Source organism: Pteropus vampyrus, unplaced genomic scaffold, assembly GCF_000151845.1.
Source record: "Pteropus vampyrus isolate Shadow unplaced genomic scaffold, Pvam_2.0 Scaffold144, whole genome shotgun sequence".
In the NCBI taxonomy this organism is placed as follows: domain Eukaryota; kingdom Metazoa; phylum Chordata; class Mammalia; order Chiroptera; family Pteropodidae; genus Pteropus; species Pteropus vampyrus.
In genome coordinates this window covers 541,080-560,703 of record NW_011888925.1, presented here as the reverse complement: position 1 = coordinate 560,703, position 19,624 = coordinate 541,080, and the positions used below count along the sequence as shown (strand labels likewise).

Sequence of the window (19,624 nt, the reverse complement as noted above, 5' to 3'; positions counted from 1 at the left end):
AGCAGGCAACGTGGCCCAGCAGATGGAAGTCACTCAAGTAAGAGCCACAGTGGTGGCTGCAGAAATAGGGGCAGAGCGAGCATCAAGGGGCGACCTCCAGGGACCCAAGAGGGTGTGTGGAATCCCGGGAGCAGCAGCAGCAGCAGCAGCAGGGGCGGCAGCCAGAGGCCCGGGCAGAGGGGGTTGCAGGGAGGCCGCCTGGAGGAGGGCCGGGCGCCCACCTCGTCCAGCACGGCGTTGCGCTTGGCTCGCTGTCGCTGCCGGAGCAGCACCAGGCCAGCGATGATGTCAGACGGCACGATGTCCAGGTCCCGGAAAAACTCGGCGAAGAGGTAGGCGATTTCCGAGTAGGCGTCCTACGAGGTCCAGGGAGGCGGGAGGCAGTGGGGGGCAGCGGAAGAGAGGACGAGAGACCGGGCGTGAATCCCCAGGGGCTGGGTGTCTGCTCTGGGCCCAGGGGCACCCTGGCCCGACCCCCTGCGGCCCTCTGCAGCGTGAGCCTGAGGGCCTTTGTCCTTGGGTCCTGGGCCCTGCGGACCTGGCAGGAGCTGTCGCAGCCACTGACCCTTCTCCATGTCCACCTCCCGGCCCTCCTCTGTCCTCGGAGCTCCTAGGGCACTCACCGTCTAGCACGCACAGATGCCAAGTGGAGCCATTTCCTGCTCTTTCCCCAGACACTAGGAATGGCATCAAGGCCTGCTCAGCCCGCTGGTCTCTTCTCCGGCCTTTCTCTCTAACAGAGAAGCCAAAACTAAGCTCCTGGCTGCCTCCTCCTCCCTCTGAATCTCTTCCCACCTCCTGCCCACAGTTGCGGGCTCAGAAACCCCCACCATGTGCCTGGAGAAGGGTGTGATGCTGGGCCAGGGGCCCCTCTGGCTTCCCTGCAAACCCTGTCCTCAGGACAGCCCCGCTGGCCCCTGTGCTCTGAGTCCTCCCTGCTCACACAGAGCTGGAGTCTGGACCCTGGTCCCTAACCTGTTAGCGGGGGCTGTGGTGGGAACAAACTCATGGCAACTCATCCTCTTGCTGGGTTTCACCCTTGACTGTGTCTGGCACTTGTTAAGAGAGGAAAAATCGCGGATTGCAAACTCAAATGCCTAATGGGGCCAAACAGAGCCAGCCACTACTCAGTTCCAGCTGACCGGGCTTGTGAGGGACTGAAGATGCCAGACGCAGAAATTTGGAAGTTTACATGAATGCCCCTGATTTTTAAATGTTGGCATCCAATTCGAGTTTTTAAGCAACACAGGAAAGGCTGAACAAAACGTACTCTGGACTTGACCTGACCCCTGCCCGCCCCTGCCTCCCAACCCGAGATGTTCTGCCTTTCACCAGGCTCCGACACCAGCCCTGACTCTTCTGAGCCCCCAGAAAGGGTGGGCATGCTCTCCACGGGCCCTGGCAGGCCTAGCGCCCCGTCTGCCTGGGGACTGCTCCCTGCCCTCTGCATGGACTGCCTGGGGACCAGGCCCTGGGCCGTGACCCCTCAGACCCTCTCGGCCTGTGGGGGTGCTCCCCACCCACCAGGGATCCTTTCGGAGGGCTTTCTCACACTTGATCACTCACTCTACAGCTCACCAGGAGCCGCCGGTGGGAAGAAGCCACTCGAAACTTCCAGTGGCTTCCATGAAAGGCTCAGGGAGCCTTTCTCCCTTGCTCCCTTGCTCCCTGGCTCAGGGAGGAGTGCCTTTTTGACCTCACTGAGTCTGCCACTAACTAGCTGTGCGGCACTGAGCAAGTCACCCCACCTCTCTGGGCCTCAGTGGCCAGATCTGCAAAAAGGGATGGGACTAGATGATCTCTAAGGGTCCTGCCAGTGCTGGGAGCTCACCTCCAGGACCCTGAGGGCCCCCTCCTCCTCCAAAGGGCCACCCATGGCCGACTCCTCTCTCCTGCAGCCCCCTGGGACCGCAGAGTCCGGTCCTCTGGTTATTCCTCAGGGCACCGGCATGGAAGGACCACACTAAGCACTTTACAGCCCCGCTTGATCTTCCAGAGTAACTTACAGCTGGTGATATGCTGCTTTTCCTTGTCTTGGCCCTGATTTTTGAGTATCCCTTCTCCTAAACTAGACTTCGAGTTCCAAGGGGGTCATTGAAAGGTCTTCAAATCTTTCTGTTCCCTTGACAAAGCAAGGGGTCATCATATGCTAGAGGGAATCGGTCAGTGAATAACAGGTCCTCCTATGAGTCGGCTGTCACCTGGCTCCTGCTCAAAACCCAGCTCCCTCCTAGCAGCCCTGCCTGCCCGGCTCTGCCAAGGAGCGAAGGGTCCCGAGTTGTTGACAGAGGGATGTGAGCCCGAGGGACGCGACCTCCTGGCACTCACTGACTGCGAGTCCTTTGTCCGCGTGCAGCAGAGAAACACTTTGAGCCGGCGTGACCAGCTGGTGGCCTGACCCTCCTCCAAGCGATGCCTGAAAAGGGAAGAGTTGGTAAGTGTGAGGTCACACGGCTGGACCAGAAGAGCCAGGAGCAGACATTATGGAAACAGGGCGGCCTGTTCCCAGGACCCCACCAAAGGGCTCCCTGATGGGAGGTCCAGGGGAGAATAGACCCAGCCAAAGCTGGGTGGCCAGTGACCTGGTTGCCAAGACCAGGACCCAGGCACCCAGCTTTTGCAGACTGAACACCAGCGTGCCCTGGGGGCTTTGGAGCTGGGGGCCCAAAGATGCTCAGTGGCTCAGCATTCCAAGGGCTCAAACCAAGAGCCCTGGTCGTGGCTGCAGGGTCCCGGGCCTTCTCTGCCAACTTGTTCCAAGGCCTGGGGCAAACTTGCCACACAGAGCTGCTTCCCCTCAAAAGGACTTCAGATACTCACGTTCTCTGTACCCAGGGGAAGTTTAAGGCTCAAGGAGGCTCTGGTTTTGCCAGCTCTTGGATCTGTCACATTAGAGGGAGGGGGTCCCCAGCTTCATCTGTATGGCTGGGCCCTGGCCATCCCCACCCCCACGCCCAGCCCCTGTGAGTCTGGCTGTTCTGATGGGGAGTCAGGTATCCAGGAGTCTGCACCGCAAGGCTGAGCAATTGGCCAGTTATCCATGGAGGCCCTTCTGATGCTGGGTGCCCAGAAGTAGGTGTGTTTTGGACATTAAGATAACAGCTCAAACATTAAAAATGTTCATTTCCAGACTGAGCAGAAGGGGCTGGCGTGGTTTCGTGACACGTGCCCTCCTGCTAGCCCCGTCAGAGCCTGAGGCGGGGTGGTCAGGAGGGGAAGCCATGGGTGGCTCTGAATGCATGCAAGGCACTTAGCGTCCATCAGGGGTGATGGGCCGGGCCCTCCTTCCCGAGCCTCTTGGTAAAGGTCGCTTTCTGCTCCCAACCCTGGTTCCACAAGGCCAGGGAAGGACACAGGAAAGGGCGGAAGGGAACTGCTGCTTCTGGGACCTGCTGCCCTAAGGGACTTGGGCAGGCTTACGTCCTAAGCCACAGTCCCACCTGCTGGGGGCTTGATGAAGTGATAGCATGCTGGCCAAGCTGGGCTCCCAGAACATCATGGGTTTTTTTTAACCCTTTCTAACCTAATGGGGTTTTCAAATGTTCAAAGAGAATTTCCCACTGGGCCGCTGGCCTGATGGACGGGCAGACTGTATACAGTACTGAAGTACCCACTGTGCCCACCAGGGGGCAGATGGAGACAGTAACAGGTTTGGCCTAAAGCTTAAGTTAGGTCACCGAGACGAGACCAAAACGGAGAGAAATAGTAAATCTGGACAGAAAAAGTTCACAGAGTCAGCACCCCTCTGCCGTGGGGCTCACTGAGGGAGGGCAGACACTCCTTCTGCAAAGATCCATGTCAAGACTCTCAGAGAGTAGTGCTGGGAATAACCCACACCTTCCAACCCCCACCAGATGTCACTGGAAGGAGAAACGGGCCGAGGACTTAAACAGCTTCCTGATTTCTAGAAACTAAATGAGCCTGTCAGTGAGACACAGCACGGCTTGTGTGCATCCCCAAACCTGGAAGTGGATGAAGGGTCGGCTGACTTGAAAATGTCCTTGTTAGAAAAACTGTCTGTGGGTTTCAAGTGGAGGGAGGGTGAGTAGAGAAGGGCCGTCGAGGGGGTCACACTAACGGAGCCGTGGCCGCGCAGCCCTCGCGAGCCCCGCCCTGCAGCTGGAGAAACCGTAACGGGTCAGGACCTGTGAGCTCTGAGGCCTCTTATTCACCCACATAGGCCCGGAAATCACAGGAAGACTTTCTAATTAAAATGACAGCCACTGCCAACCCTCAGCTGCAAAGGCGTTGGTTGCCCTGGGCCCCAAAGGCAATTACTCAGAGTCAGGGAGGGGAGATTTTTTTTTTCCCCCAGGGTCCCAGGAGCCCAGAAACCAGGTCAGGTGGGGGCCCGTGCTCAGAGTGAGCCAAATGGGACGGGTGGTTGCAGCCAGCTGTGCCGGGAGGAAGAATGGGCTCCCAGGCTTTGGCTCCAAGACCTGGCATTTTAGGCTGGGAAGTGGCCAGCCCAGGCGTGGGTGTGGCTCTGGCCACAGTGAGGAGCTGACGTGGAGGGCCTGAGCAGACCGGGGGAGGCCAAGCAGGGTGGGTGGGGAGATTCCTGCTGGGCATGGAGGCCTGGGTGACCACTCCTCTGGCTGAGCGCTCCTGAGCCCACTGCCCTGGGCTGGAGTTCCGCAGCCCACCAACTCGGCCTGGGGCAAGTGACCTGCCTCTCTGGGATGCTGACTCCCATCTGCAGAATGGGTCTCACGGCTGCAGGGTTGGCAGGAGGATTAAACAGATCAGTGGGAGACGGCGCTCAGGGCAAGGCCTCTCAGCAGCAGCTCAGTCAACAGGCGTTACTGTGACCCGCCCTGGAAACCCCCTCTCTTTTATTCAATAAACAGGAATTACTATGACCCTGAGTGCCCTCCCTCATTTTCTCTGCCATGGCACGGCCTTCCCCTTTCTTGAAAACATTGTGTAAAACTTACCTCCTCCAGGGAGCCTTCCTTGATTAACCTCCTCAGCCCCCTTAGTCCTAGAGTCAGCCTAGCCTAGTGGTTAAGAGCAATGGCTCTAAAGCCAGACTACCTTGATCCCTGCCCCGTCAAGTACCAGCTGTGTCTGTCACCTCAGCCAAGTCGCGTAACCTCTCTGGGCCCCTGTTTCTTCATGTGTATTATGGGGACGATGGTAAGAGCTACCTCACGGGACTATTGTTAGTTAATATATATAGTGATTGGCTCAACTAACACGCATCTCCTGCTATTACTGTCGCCATTATTGGCATTGGCCTTGAAGACGAGGACAGCAATAGTTACTGAACCCAGGTGCGAGCATCGTGTTAACCACTCTGCACGTATTATCTAAGGTAAATCTCATAACGGCGGCGTGAGGCAGGACTTGCCGTTATTCCCACTTTACAGACCAGGACACTGAGGCAGGGGGAGGCTAAGCCTTGGACCAATGCCCGCGCCTCACACACAGGCTGAGATGTAGTTTGGGCGATGTGCAGCCAGCCTTGCCTGCCTGTCAGCGAATCTCGCAGGGGACCGCCCACCACCCAGCCGACTGACCGCAGGTTGTAGGTACGCAGGTTGCGCTGCCTCCTCTTGGTGGCCCTCAGCTTGACGAAGGTGCGGCCAGTGGGGTCAAAGACGCAGAGGACGGTGATGCAGACACTCAGGATGACCACCCAGTTGCAGACGACCATCCCTGTGGGGGCAGCAGTCAGAAGCGGGAGTTGGAGGTCCTGGGGACACCTCCCTGGCTCGACAGCCCTGAAGGAAGGGGCGCTGGAGTCTCCCTGCCCACGACTGTTTCTGGCACCCAACAGCAGGGTGCAGCCGCCCCTGGCCCCTGGCCCCGACCACGTGGTCGCCCCCTCGCTGAGCCACGACCTTGGCCAAGGCCCAGCCTTGGCACAGAGCAGGCGGCTCTGTAGGTTTCCATGAGATGCTGAGGGGCCCTCAACTGTTGCCCTGGACAGCCCTATGCCTGCTGCTGCACCCTCAGTCCAGAGTCCCCTGAGGTAGGTGGCAGACCACGAGAATGGAGGCCAGCCAAGCTGCCGGGTGCCCTTACAGAAACTTTCCCTCTGGTGGTGCCTGAGCTTCCTCTTCTCCAAACTGATTCCGTCCCTTCTACCCCAAGGGCTGGCTGACATACCGAGGGTGACGTTCTTGGCAGTGAGGTCGTTGCAGGAGGTGTAGTACTGAGTGAGCCAGACGATGCCCACGATGGCGTAGATGAACTCGATCACCAGGATGGCTGTAAGGAGAGCGGGCGCTGGCTGAAGGACGGCCGCCGACTGCCGCCTGCCGCTGGGAAGGGCCCTGGAACCTCGGCCCGGCCCCTCCTACCGCAGGGCCTCCGCCGCTCAGCAGCAGGGGCATCAGACCCGCTTCGTGGAGGAGGGGGCTCAAGGAGCGCAGCTGTCCCCCCAGCTCCACCCTTTCGTAATGCGCCCGCCGGCCCCAAAACCTCCCTGAGAAGGTGCCTGGAAAAGCTGACGATGAACAGTCGTTTCAGGATTTTAGAGTTATACCCACGGACTGTGGAATCAGACGCATCTTAGGCAAGTTAGCTAACCTCTCTCAGCCTCTGTTTCCTCATCTGTAAAATGGGGTGACAATGTCTACATTCCATTACTGTGCGAGAATCACATGAGAGGGTGTCCCTTTCAGGGCTTCTGGCACTTGAGTCAGGAAGAAGGAGGGGCCCCCCCCGTGACCGGCTGCTCAAGCACCCTGCTCAGTGGGGCCAGAGCACTGAGCTCAAGGCTGAGCCAAGATGGGGTGGGGATTCGGCCTCCCCTCCCCCATCCACCGGCAGCACAGTGTGTTAGCTGAGAGCCAGAGGGCCTGGGTTCAGATCTCAGCTCTGACACTCGCACACTGGCTGTGTGACCTTGAGGACACGGATTCAGCTCCCTGGGCTCAGTGCTGTCCATAGACGCACAAGGGAGCCATCGGGGAAGCCCAGGAGGACTCAGGCTGGCCCTCCTGGGAGTGGGTTCAGGTCCCTGAGGGCTTCCCAGGACAGGGCTGTTTGTGAGGGGCCACACAGCAGCTGAAAAGGTGCGCGTGGCCCAGAACAGGTGTCTGGGAAGGCCACAGAGTAAATATTTCAGACTCTGTGGGTCGCACGCTCCGTCATAGCTACTCAGCTCTGCTTTCGTCACACAAAAGCAACCAGAGACAGGACGGACATAAACCAATGAGTGTGGCCAGGCTCCATTTAAACTTTATTTACAAAAATAGGCATCGGGCTAGATTTGGCCCCCCAGGCCGCAGTCTGCCTGCCGCTGGTCTAGAAAGTAAACCAGTAAGCCTGCTGCTTCGCCGCGGGCACGCGGCGCTGGCTCAGGGCCTGGCCCACTGCGCGTGCCCATCAAATGTTGGCGGAAGGCGCGACGGCGCACGGGTGGAGGGCGGGGGTGGGCGTGGCCTGAGCAGACCCCCCGAGGCGGGCGGCCCTTACCCAGGCGCACGTAGAGCACGTACTGCATGGACTCGCGGGGCTCCGTGTACAGGATGCCCCCCCGCATGCTCAGCCAGATGATGGCCATCTCGGCGATCATGCAGCTCAGCAGGATGCCCAGGTAGCCGCGGCCGTGGTCCACCAGGTTCAGGGAGCAGGCCTCGTGCGGGTTGTAGACCAGGCCGAAGAGCACCACGGACAGGATCACAAACCTATAGGGGACACGCACGTGAGAGGAGCCAGCAGCCCGTGCCCCTCCCACAGCCCGGCCCAGCCTGGACCCAGCGGTATAGGGCCACTGTCCACCTGGCAGCGAGTGCCTCCGAGGACACGGATGGCCAGGGACGGGAAGCAAGAGCTGGGAGCCCAGCTGCCAGCAGTGGGGAGACAGCAGCGGCAGCTTTGCCCAGTGCTGGGCTCAGGTCCGGCGGCGGCCAGGTGAGGTCCCTGGGCTCCACGTGGGAATCGCCTAAGGGTTTGTATGTTTCAGGCACCGCCTGCTGGGAGCTGGGAGCACGACAGACAGGGTCAGGACAGATGGCTGGAAAGACTCCGTGTAGCTTTTCTCCTCAAACCCGGGCGGGTGGCGTGGCTCCAAGACTCACCAGGTGGTATGCAGGAGGAAGAGGAAGATGGCCGGCAGGACGAGGTCATCGCTGCCCACAGACCAGCGCCGCCGGAACACCACGATCCCGGGCATGGCTGGCGGCTCTGAGGAGGCTCAGCGGGCCTGGCGCTCACCTCCTGCAAAAAAGCAGAGAACCCTGTGGCTGGCTGGGCCGCCATGGCGCCCAGGACCACCGCACCTGGCCAGGTATGCCCAGCAACACAGGCATCTCTCCCTGCTCCCACAGCCCAGAGGCTTCCAGGTTACCGGAAATGCTGACCCAATCTTGGGCAGGACCCACCTCCGCCCTACCCACTTCCCAAAGCCCACATAAGGGACTTTAGCAGTGAGACCCTGGCTTCGGCCTCACCCCTGAGGTTTCTCCAGCCCCTAAGACTGGCACTGGCCCCTTGGGATTGGTTCTGCCTGGGGTTACCCCGACAGTAACTGCTCAGCTCCACTGAAGGCCTGGGCTCACTCCCTGCCTCCCCTACATGGGATCAGGGGAGCTCCCCCAGCCCTCCTTCTGCCTTTCTTCAAAGAGACCTGGCCTAGTACACACAGTCCTTGGGGTGGGGTGGAGGCTTCCCAGACCAAGCATGAGCCTGACCCCACCCCCACCGCCCCACTGCACAAGCAGGGCAGGGCAGCTGGAAGTCTGAAGGCCTGGAGCCAGCTCGGGGTGAGTGCCCGGCCCATAGCAGGTGCTTAGTAAATATTTATTGAATTAGGTCTGCAGTTTCTCGCTTTGCTAGAACCCAAAGAGCATGCTTTGACTTGGTTTTGCACCCACCCGACAGAATTCCCAGCCACAGCTACTCCTCTTGGTAGGGAAGAGCACGGTTGAGATCCAGGATCAAGAGCATGGCTGGGGTACCCAGCCCCCCTGCTAGAAGGGCAGTAGGTGAGCCCCAGAGCCTCACCCGCCCTCGCGGTAGCCACAGCTCCCACACCCACCGTAAACCAAGAAGCCTTCGCTGCCCAGTTCCCGACTCTCTGAAGTCACAGAGTTCGAATTAGCCACAGGCAAGCTCAGCGAAGAGCGTCCAGGAATCGGGAGTCTCACTCCCTAGAGCCCAGGGAACAAGGGGAGTGGAGCGGGCTGGGAGGCCCCCACAGGGGTTTGGTCCAGAGACCCCAGTGAGGGGCTCCAGGGCCAGGCCTACGCTGAACTGTGCATAGAAGACCCTGCTGTGGAGGGCCAGGAGCCCTACTGGTGGGCGGCTGTCCCCAGGCTGGCAGAGGCTTACATGGCACCTGGTCCAGGGGCAGGTGGCAAGTCCTCCTCTCCCTGTGATGGCTCCAGGGAACACGAGTATCCACAGAGACCGGCATCATTCAGGAAGGGAGTGGGCAAGGCTCCCCCCGCTGGTGGGCACAGCCCTCGGGGTGGGCCAGGGGCCGGCCAGCACGCCCAGCCCGGCCTGTCTCCACCTCCCTCTCCCTGCTGCAGCCACTTCATCTAGCCGCTGCCGGGCAGCTCCGGGCGAGCTGGTGGCCTGGCGGACGGGCTGGCGGGCTAGCCTGCCGGGGTCGTGCCTCCTCCTCCCCCCACCCTCAGGAAGTGACATCATCCCACTCTCTCTCCGAGGAGGAGTCGGAGCATGGATGCGGGAAGCAGGGACGGATGGCGAGCACAGGAGCCGCGTGGTGTGGTGGCCGGGGCTGAGGGTGTGTCTGTGACAAGTGACTGACAGTGTCGGCTTCAGCTAGAGAGGATGGGATGGGAGGGGCTGGGGCCCGGTGAGTGGCAGGGGGGCTGGGGCAGGACAGAGCTGCCAACGGCTGGGGTTTTGTCACCCGTTCTCTGCGGCCCCTCCCTGTCTCCATGTGGCTTTCAGAGGGTAAGGTGGGGCGTAGGGGCCACCTCTCATGACAAAAGTGACTAAGAGGTCGGGGGCCAGCACAGTCCCAGCAGGTGCTGTAGCTCCGTCTCCTGTGCTAACCAGGCCAGACTCTGGCAAAGCGGAGCGCCAGCCCCTTGGTAGGCAAGAACCCTGCCCGTCAGCAGCCCAAGACGTCTGGCTCTCAGGTGGGCCCCAGGGGAGGCCCTCCCAATCGCCTCTCGCCCTTGCCCTCGCCCTCACCCCCTGGAGTCTAGAATGGTGAACACATACCATTCACGCATCCTCCTCAAACTCACACGCAGCCCCCCCATGCACAAGGCCCTGCTGGAGAAGTGGGGCCAGCCCAGCCCCCCGCCCTCAGAGGTGGCTGAAGATCAGTCAAGACCCTGGAGTGATGTGGCCGGTGGCAGCCTCTGCCCGTAGCCTGAGGCCGACAGCCGTCGTCAGTACCAGTGCCCATCTAGCTCGTGTGGACCCCGGTGGGGTCCCAGTGCCCCTCCAGCCTGGGCCCGGGACGTAGAACCCCAGGCACAGTGCTGGGAGTCTAGGCTGCCTGGCTTTGAACCCAGGATCCACCACCCACCGATGTGTGACTTACTAGTTGTGCCTCAGTTTCCTCATCTGTAAAATGTCGATTATCCCCATCTGCTAAAGCTCTGGCGAGGACCACATGGGAGAACTCTCAGAGGCCCTCACTGTTCCGGTTAACGCCGGTGCCGGTCTTAGGGTCTTCGCAGAAGGAAGGCTCATGAACCCCTCCCCGCCTGGGCTGGTGGATTTTCCAGCTGGTCACCAACAGGTCACGGTCTGGGGTGCATGTGACAAGAGCCTGTGCTGGTGCTGGGCGGAGGATGGGACAACTCCAGTCCATGCGGATTCATAAATCTCAGGGCTGCTATTTTTAAGGGCCTGAAAGACGCCCTTTCTCTCAGGACCCCAGCCCTTCACAATGGGGGCCTGTTCCCCTGATACGGGTGTGATTTCATCTGGAGGAAATGTCTCAGGAGGGGGGAGGGCAGAGGGTGCTTCCTGGTGTGGGGCTGTTACAAAGCACCTCCCCTGGCTCTCCTACCCCGGGGCACAGGGTCGGTGCCCTCCAACCTCCACGTGGGGAGGGGGGCACACAGCCTCCCCTTCCTTACCCCCGAGAGTGGGCATGGCACCTCCTCCAGCAGGGAGTAACAGGCATGAGGGCGGGGGTGGGCTCCCCATGCCTCTGGCTCTGCCCCCAGACCAAGCACTAATGAATGAGGTGCCCGGACCCCCTCACATGGATGAGGAGACTTGAGCAGTCCTAGGGGGCCCCTTTCTTCCCTCACCCACAAAACCCAAGTTCCTTGCTGATGATTCAGGCCCCTGGGCTAAGTATTAACCATTCTGGGAGTTCCTCTTTCTAAAAATGCAAAACTCTTCTTAAGAATGTACATGCTGTCGCCTACTTTAAAAATCTTCCTGGCTCCTTGTGGCCTGCAGGATGAAGTCCAAGCCCCTCAGGAAGTGGCTAAGGGCCTCCGTCATCATCGGGAGGCAGGCTGTGCAACCTTGGGCAGGTGCCTAGCCCTCTCTGAGTCCCGGAGCAGATGATACGGCCCAACCCCTGGGGACAGACTCCAGCATCCCACCAGTGAATTCCTTCTGGCTGGAGAAGTGTTCCGGCCCCTTCTCATACTGCCCAACCGCCTTTCCTGATTCCCCCCCAAAACGTGCTGCTCCCTAAAATCACCTCATTGGGAAGTTCATGCTTTGTTTACCCTTGTTCCTCTGCCCGTCACAGCCCTCCCCATCTCTCTAGGCTCTCCCTGGAAACCCTCCCTGTCTGCCCCTGCCAACCCACCCTTCTCAGGCAGAACATGCCGCCCCCTTACGGGAGCCTGGGACCCCTCACTGCAGTGTCCCCCTGGGCACACTTACAGTAAACCAGCTGATGCCTCGCTGCCCGTTCCTGCCCCAGCTCAACCCAGAGTCCCCGAAGGCCAGGCCTTGCAGTGTCCTTCACCTTCACACCACCCTTGTGCCCCTGGAGCGTGAGCACATCCAACCTTGAACACCGCCCCTCCCCTCATGAGCCGCCTCAGCTGCCCCGAACCACCGCCCCACCCCTGGAAGCAGCCCCAGCTCCCCTGAGGAAGCCCCTCCCCGTCATAAGGGCCCTCTTAGCTCACCCCCTTGGCTTTTTGGGAAACGACCCATCCCAGTGCTTCGGCTGCCCGCTCAGGGGACCATCTCCCCTCCTCTGGCCACCGTAACTGTCCTACGGCTTCAGTGTCTTCATCTGCAGAACGGGGAGACCCCCGCCCCCTCAGAAGGCTGTATGGAGAACTGACTGGGATGACGTCATGAGAGGGTTTGCACAGGCCTCCTATCCGTGGTGGCCTCATATTCACAGAGCTGGCCTCATAGTCACAGAGCTTCTGAGGAGCTTTCTGGAGAATTCTCGGCAGGGGGATGGTGACAGGGTGCTGGGGTCTGCGCAGGTGCTGCTGCTGCCCACCACTGGCTGCAGCTGATGGGAAAGAGCTGGACTGAGCAGATACGAACCCTGACTGGGTGACGAGCCCCGCTGTGGGCCTCAGGGGGCTGGTGCCTAAAGTGCCCCAGGCTGGGACTCGTCCACTAATCCCAAGGTCCCTCTGGGCTTGGCTCTGGGAGCAGGTTTTGGGGAAGAGTCCCTCGGCAATGGGTCTCAGCTGACAGGTGCCAAGAGCTTCCGTGGGAGGAAGGAGGGTGTGGGCTGCTGCGTCCACTGACTGGATGGCCCAGCACAGAGTTCCAGCCATGTGGAAATGGGAGGTCACCTTGCTTGCCTGCGATGGGGCCAGGCCACCTGAGTCGGCCTGAAACTTGTGGCCACAGGGGATAGGATGATGTGCTGTGGGAGACCTGAACAGTGTCACCTCCAGCTTCTAGGTCAGCCCACCTGGCCAGAGGTAGCTTCTGGTATCTGGGCCCAGGGATGGGCTGGAGATTGAGCCTGAAGGGATGACAGTCAGGTCCAGGCCACAGGGATGTTTCTGACGTCAGCTGCACATCTTCTGTGTCCCAAGTCCTGGACTAATCCCGTTCCATCTTCTCAGCAGTGATGTGGGTGACAGCATCACTCTCCACATGCTCTAAAAACGGACTATGTCTGAGCCCTGGCTGTGTGACCTTGGTCAAGTTACTTAATTTCTCTTTGCCTTAGGTCCTCACTTCTAAAACGAGGCTAAGAATAGTACCTGCTTCAGAACTGCCGTGAGAGTTAAGTGAGTCATATACTTAAGACAGCACTTGTCACATAGTAAGTGCTCAGCACATGCTGGTTCTTCTATTATTGTTACTATTGACGAACGAGGAAACTGAGGCTCAGAGACTCTGCCCCAGTACCTCCGGAGAAGCAGGGGGCTGAGCAGGCAGGCGACGGAGGTCCTTCCTGCTGTCATCCAAAGCCTGCCTAACGTAGGAATGCCAATTAGAAGGGGCCTCAGAAAGAGTCCCAACACCCCCTTTTATGGGTGAGGAAGCTGAGGTTGAGAAAGGCCTCAGAGGCTCCCAGCTTTCCCTGCTGACAGTCCGAGAGTCCCTGAGCGCCACCCCCACTTCACCTTCCTCCTGGCACACCCACTCAAACACCTCAAGAGACACTACCACTAACAGAGTGTCACCCCAGGGAGGCTGGGCTGAGATCCTCTCTTCCACTCCCTTGAAGATGCATAACCCTCTTGGAAGCTGGCAAAATCCACGTGAGCACCCTCACTGGGGATCAATCTGCGAGAAGGCAGTGGCCATTTGTACGGTTTCAGTCACCTGGGGCTGGTTCTCCACCGGCCTCGGGCAGGGTCCTCATCGCTCTGCAGCTTGGTTGGCAAAGGAGATACGCCTGTCTCAGACTCAAGCCCATCCGCCCTGGGCCTCCTGGGCCCCTACCTGCTGAGGCTGGTGACCAGGGCAGATCTAGCCACAGCCTAGAGCTGCCAGTTCCAGACTAAGAGCAGTGTCCACAGGCCAGAGAGTCACTGCCCTCTTCCGAAGAATCAGGAGCAGAGACCAATGGGAGGCTTGTCTTTCTGATAGTTGATATATATGTTACTATTTATCTGTATTCACCAAAAAAAAAAAAAAAAAAAAGGCTCGGTGTGCCTTGTAGGAACCACAAACAACAAAAAGGTAAAGTATAAATTTGAAAACGAACCTCAAAACAAAAGATAAGTAAATTAAGATAGAAGGTGGGGGGAATCGTTGCACAGGTGCAAGATAGAAAGGCCCACACAGTCGCTACATGTAAAACTGGCATCCGACTCCAAACTTCCCGCTGGCCAGAGCAAAAAGGGAAACTGGGGTGTCCACAAGGGCTCTTTCAGCCCTGCGGGGAGCTCGGGTCCTTGCTGCCCCGGTGGAGAGCCCAGGGCTCCCGCCCCAGGAGGAATGCCATTCCGTGAAAAGGCTCTGAAACTGGAAGGTGCCCAGAAAAGGTGACAGGGACGGGCACCGGCTGCCTGCTAGGCCCTCTCGGTCTGTCTGACTCCAAGTGTTTCTGTGCTGGGTGCTGGAGCCTGTCTAGTCCGGGGAGAGGGGGCACATCTGACAGGTGGAAGGGGACTGACCACAGTACAGCTGGGCCCGGGCAGCCCGTAGGGTGCGCATTGGCCCCAGAGGCCATCCTAGCTGGGGCGGGCTCACCAACCGGGCCCCTCTGGCCCAGCTGGGTGGGCAGATGGCTCCTGCTCTGTGTAGCGGTGTCCGGGCTGGGGTTCATTCCTAGCTCCTCCACTCCTTAGGTGCAGGGCCGGTAAGGGAGCTGGTCAGCCTCTCTGCTCACTTCTGAGGCTGAGAGCACATCATAACTAGAATCATTTCTTGATGCTGCAGGGCAGTTTCAGAGTTCCAAGGTGATGGCGGGGAGGAGAGGTCAGCCCACCTGTAAGTTGGGGACAAAGCTGTAGCATTTGTCACTTGCTTATTACCATGTCCTGGGCCACATCTAAGCCCCTCACAAACATAACTTTCTCCTTAGACCCACTCAATGAGATAGGAACTGTCACTCGTATTTTACAGATGAGGTGAAGTGACTTGCCCCAGATCACACAGCCTGCTACATGTCGCTTCTGAGGAGTAGGATTCAGATAAGGCCTGTTTCTGAACCTAGGAGCTGGCTTCAAACGTCCCCTGTTGAGTGGCGAGGCAAGGCCTCAGGGCCCACGAAGAGCTAGCTCTCTGGGTCCTTGTCACACCATGTGGGAGTGAGGGTATCGGCCACACTGTGTGGATGAGGAACACTGAGCCCGGGTTGTTCCATCGTCTGCCTTGAGGTGAGCAGGCTGTGGAGCCAGCCAGGAGAGAGCCCAGAGCTAAAATCTGGGTCATCTTTACAGCCTCATCAGGCCACAGGGGTAGAGCTTTACGGATGAAGAAACTGAGGCTCAGAGAGACGCGCTATTTGCCCGAAGATCCCGCGACAAGGAGGAGACAGAGCTGGGATCTCACGCAGCCTCCTTGAGTTACTTGAAAGGAGAAAAGTCTGCCGTCAGTCCGACGCCTCGTTCCCACGCACACAGACACAAGCCCCACGTGTTCCCTCCTCCCTGAGCACCCTTCTCCCTCCCAGGTGTGCAGCCCCGCATGGAGGCTGGGCTCTGGGAGGCACGGGGAGGGGGAAGGCGGCGAGGGAGGTGACGGAGAGAAGGCACGTGTGGGCTGGGGGGCCGCGTGTGCCACCAGCCTGTGCCCAGGCGTGCACCGCCCAAGTTAGGGGCCGAAAGCTGTTGCTTTTCTCACGTCAGCTGTGCCGGAGCAGAAGGCAGAGCCGAGCCCGCCCAGGGCCAGGCCGGATTTCAGCTCAAGATGGGTCCTCACATGCCCAGGCCCTGGGACCGCAATGACGTGCTGGAGCGGGGGTAGGGGCAGGAGGGGGGCACCACAAGCACTTGCCCCACCATCCTATTAGGGTGGCCTTGAAGGGCCGGGGAGGCGCCTCCTACGCTCCTCACTATAACCCTGTTCCCATGTTACAGATGGGGAAATTGAGGCTCCAAGAGGTCATTTAACCTACGAGGGCCACGGCAGGCCCGCAGCCAGGTTTCTCTTCCGTCTCTCCGCATCGGCGTGCTTGCTGGCTGGAGCCCCCTCCCCACAAAAGAGCACCCTGGGGGCCGGGCGCAGACCTCGGGGAAGAAGGCGAAAAGGAGCAGTGCCAACGGCTGGGGGCCGCGCCTCCGGCCACCCTGGGCTAAACCCGGAAACAGCTCCAACGGTTACTCCATCACCTGCTTATTTTTAAATAGTTCTTATGCAACATTTACTACATGCCGGATACTGTATCAAGCAGTTCACGAATATCACCGCCTTTCATCTTTCTAACACCCCTATGAGGTAAGTGCTATTCCTATCCCCACATCATGGATGAGGAAACCGAGGCCCAGAGACATTAAGTGACTTGTCCAAGGTCACTCAGCAAGTAAGCTGCAGGGCCAGATCTGGGCTCCCAGGCCCTCCCGAGGGGCACTCATTGGGGTTCCATTTATCACGGAGGCTCCAGCTTCTCTTCTCACGCTCATTATTTTCCACTCGTCTACAGCAGGCAGAACTTGCCATCTGCCACCGGTCCTGTCACTGATACCAGCCAGCTCCCTGGGAATCTACTAGGGCCTTTCGTTTCCTGCTAGTTGTACCAGGAGGGGGGTGGGGGCGGGCGCTGCAGGGCCGAGGGACCTTCCCTGGCAGCCAGGCCAGGCCCCCTCCCTTGGTCCTCCCTGGGGTGGGAGGTGTTCACACTAGGGCTCACCTAGTGGGCCTGGAACGCACCTGTTTCCAAAAATGGAAGGGGTTCCCCAGGCTCTGGCCAGGCCAGGTTTTGTTTTCGAATTCCTCCTTGCTGACTCTTTAATTTTCCTGAAACTAAGAGTGGACCCTTGCTCCACAGTCATTCTGGTGCCCTGGAGCAGCCCTGAGGGGTGGGCTCAGCTGGCCTCCTGATAGGCACTGCCCAGCAGCCTGGGTCTCCAAGCCCCGGGCCCTTTTGTCCTGCCCGCCTGAGGAGGACAAGGGCAGGGGACACCCATGCCAGGTTCATCTATCTGGATCGAGTACTTCTATGCCACCCCTGTGCTCACGTCCCCTCGTGCCCTGACATGTCCTTACCCTGCTCTGCCCAGGAACACCCCCCTCTCGCAGAGGTGGTGGCCACCCAGTGAGCCCAGCGCTGCCTTTCCTGGGCCCTGGAGTGGGGCAACTCTGGGTTTGAATCTTGGTTCTGTCATTTCCTGTCGTCTGTGACCTTTACTTCTCTGAGCCTTAGGTTCCTCATCTGCAAAATGGGATGATGAAGGTACCCGCTTCACAGAGTCACGGGAAGTAAATGAAACAAGCACACTGAACACTCAGCTCACAGAAAGTTTTAGTTTCCATCATTATTATTTATTAATCACCTCTCCCGAGATGCTCAGATCATTCGCTTGCTGCACCGAGTCCCTGCCCCCAAGGTGTGGCGGGGCGCCAATCTCTCTGTGATCTAAGTCAACCCTCTCACACAGAAAGGCCCTTCTCCTCACCCCTGGTGACCAGGCTGACCCACACCTACCCTCACCCTGGCCAATGCGCAGTGCCCTGACCTATCTTCTCAGGCAGGGGTAGCAGCATCTCCTAGGAGCCTGCCTGCCCAGGGCTTTGCTGGCCCTGCCTCCCTAATGCACGATGAGCCAGCGAGATGGGAATCACCTTCCCACAGGTCGGCTGGGACTATGGAGCTCAGCCCAGGACCACACCTGTGCTCCTGCTGAAATGCCCCACATCCATCTGTGTCTCGGAGTTTCGGGGTGTCTACTGCAGGCTCATGCCCACCTGCACAGCCAGCATCCTACAACCCGCCCCACCCCCACTCCCCAGCCCCAGCCTCCCCCAGAGCCTCTGCGCTCCTGCAAGCCACTTGCTGGGAGCCCCCCACCAGGCAGTTCATCTGCAGTGCTCGGCAGCTTCTCAGAGCTTCCTCGGCAAAGGCTCCCGCCCTGGTGCTGGCAACACCTCCTAGAGAAATTAGCACCTTACACTTCATTAGGAGCCCCCTAACGAGGCCGTTAATGAGGATGCTAAGTGGGCACACCTAGCCTGACACCTCTCCCACCCCCACGCCCAGCGTACCCTGTGCCACCAAGGTCCTGTCCTGTCGGGCCTCCTGAGGATGTGGGTCGGGCCTCAGGGTCTGGCCTGCATGGGGGGAAACGCCTCCAACTCTGGGAGGCTGCCTGGGCCACAGGTCCACAGAGCGGCCGCCTCCCTGGGCAGTGTGGTCATCTAGGGCACAAGTCCGCCGCTCGCTATTGAGTTTCACTTTGACCATTCCCTGGGCATCACAGAAGCGGGCAGGGATCAAGTGACCACGTAAAAGGAGCTCTTTCCCAGGGGAGGTCAGTAGAGTTCCCGCATGTGACAGGAAGGGCCGACATCCCCTGCCCCAACAGAGCACGGGTGGAGGTTGGCATGTGCCACCCCCCACCGTGGCCCTCCTCTCCTGCGCCCAATGAGGGGGTGTCAGTGCTCTTCAAAGTGGGTTTCTGGGGACTCTCAGGGATCCCCAGATGAGGGGAGGAAGTCATAGCAGGCTGGGGCTGGCAGGTGATGCCAGGCAGAGCAGCCTTCAGCTGTTCTACACGTTGGATTCCTTGTAACATTGTGTTTGAACTAAACAGTTTCTGAGCTCAAAAATGTTTGAGATACCGGACAGGATGACCTCTTGGGTCCATTCTGGCCTTGACTTTTAGAGTTCCACCTGCTGTTCCAGTTCAGGTTGGCTGAGGCGAGAACCTTGGAGCCCTGGGCAGGAGCCCCCAGCTAGTTCAGCCATCATGCATGTCAAGGGCGAAGGGGTCACAGAAAACATGAAGCCAGGAGTTCGGAGACCAGGGCCCATAGCTGTCTCTTTTGTCCCTCAGGCCACCCAACTCCCTCCCACCTCCCTGGGCATGACAGAGCTGGACCTAAGCACAAGTGACCACAGACCTCCAAGAAGGGGGCTCAGAGGCCCTCGGCTACTGGGTGGGGGACAGTACAGACCCAGCTCTGGTCCCAGTGCCTCTGTTCACTCACAGGTCCACAGAGCCACGACCTTCCAAGTACAATGCAGAGGCTGCTTCCCAGGATGAATCAGCTACTGCTTCCTCGTCTAGAAAACGGGATAGTGATGACCGTGGGGCTGCTGTGAGGACAAAGTGGGTTCCAAGCTGTCAAGTGCTGAGAGCCGGGGTGGGGGGGCGCTCAGAAGCATTAGCTCCAAGTACACACAGTTCATAATTTTAATTAAATAAACCCCCTCCTCAAAAGCATACTATGGCTCCTAAATGCCTTTTACATAAGATTAAAACTCCCAGCCATTGGCAGCAAAGCTCTCCAGCAATCACTGCCCTCCTCCGTCCCCGCCAGCGGGCTAGTCCACTTCCCATCTATTCTCCCACCTGTTCACCCACAGCGAGACTGGGCCCGGGGCTTCCTCCTCTCCAGGTGGCCCGCTCGCTCCAGGGGCTCCTCCCAGGCGCAGCTCGGGCCAGTGGGCCTTAAACGCCCACCCTGGTTGATCAGCCTCCCTTCCTGCGGACTCCTGGTACACCTGCCTCGCCTGTTACGTGGAGGCCCCCAAGGAGAAAGGCCAGGGTGGGTGGGGGTAGGAACAGAGATTGAAAATGAGGGGAACTCAGGAGGGGAGCCCAGGCCCCCATGATGGAGATGACCCCACCGGGCACCTGATAAACGTCAACCTCGGCCTGTTGGGGCCTGGATG

General features: G+C 59.3%; 1 protein-coding gene across 4 annotated transcripts in view; it reads right to left on the bottom strand.

Annotated features, from left to right (window-relative positions):
* The window catches only part of DAGLA (diacylglycerol lipase alpha), a 28,282-nt gene extending 16,690 nt beyond the window's left edge, over positions 1-11,592 (bottom strand). Inside the window, exons 1-8 of one of the 4 annotated variants that reach the window (XM_011368608.2) lie at positions 10,481-11,592; positions 8,034-8,172; positions 7,429-7,640; positions 6,538-6,561; positions 6,115-6,216; positions 5,523-5,661; positions 2,329-2,416; positions 222-356 (exon numbers count right to left, since the gene is read on the bottom strand). In XM_011368608.2, coding sequence (XP_011366910.1) covers positions 222-356; positions 2,329-2,416; positions 5,523-5,661; positions 6,115-6,216; positions 6,538-6,561; positions 7,429-7,640; positions 8,034-8,128 — 795 coding nt within the window. In that variant the 5' untranslated portion in view covers positions 8,129-8,172; positions 10,481-11,592. Of the gene's footprint in view, positions 1-221; positions 357-2,328; positions 2,417-5,522; positions 5,662-6,114; positions 6,217-6,537; positions 6,562-7,428; positions 7,641-8,033; positions 8,173-9,285; positions 9,602-10,480 lie in introns of those variants that run through there. The other 3 variants (XM_011368606.2, XM_023535768.1, XM_011368610.2) reach the window with 3 other exon arrangements.
* Between the last annotated feature and the right edge of the window lie 8,032 nt (positions 11,593-19,624).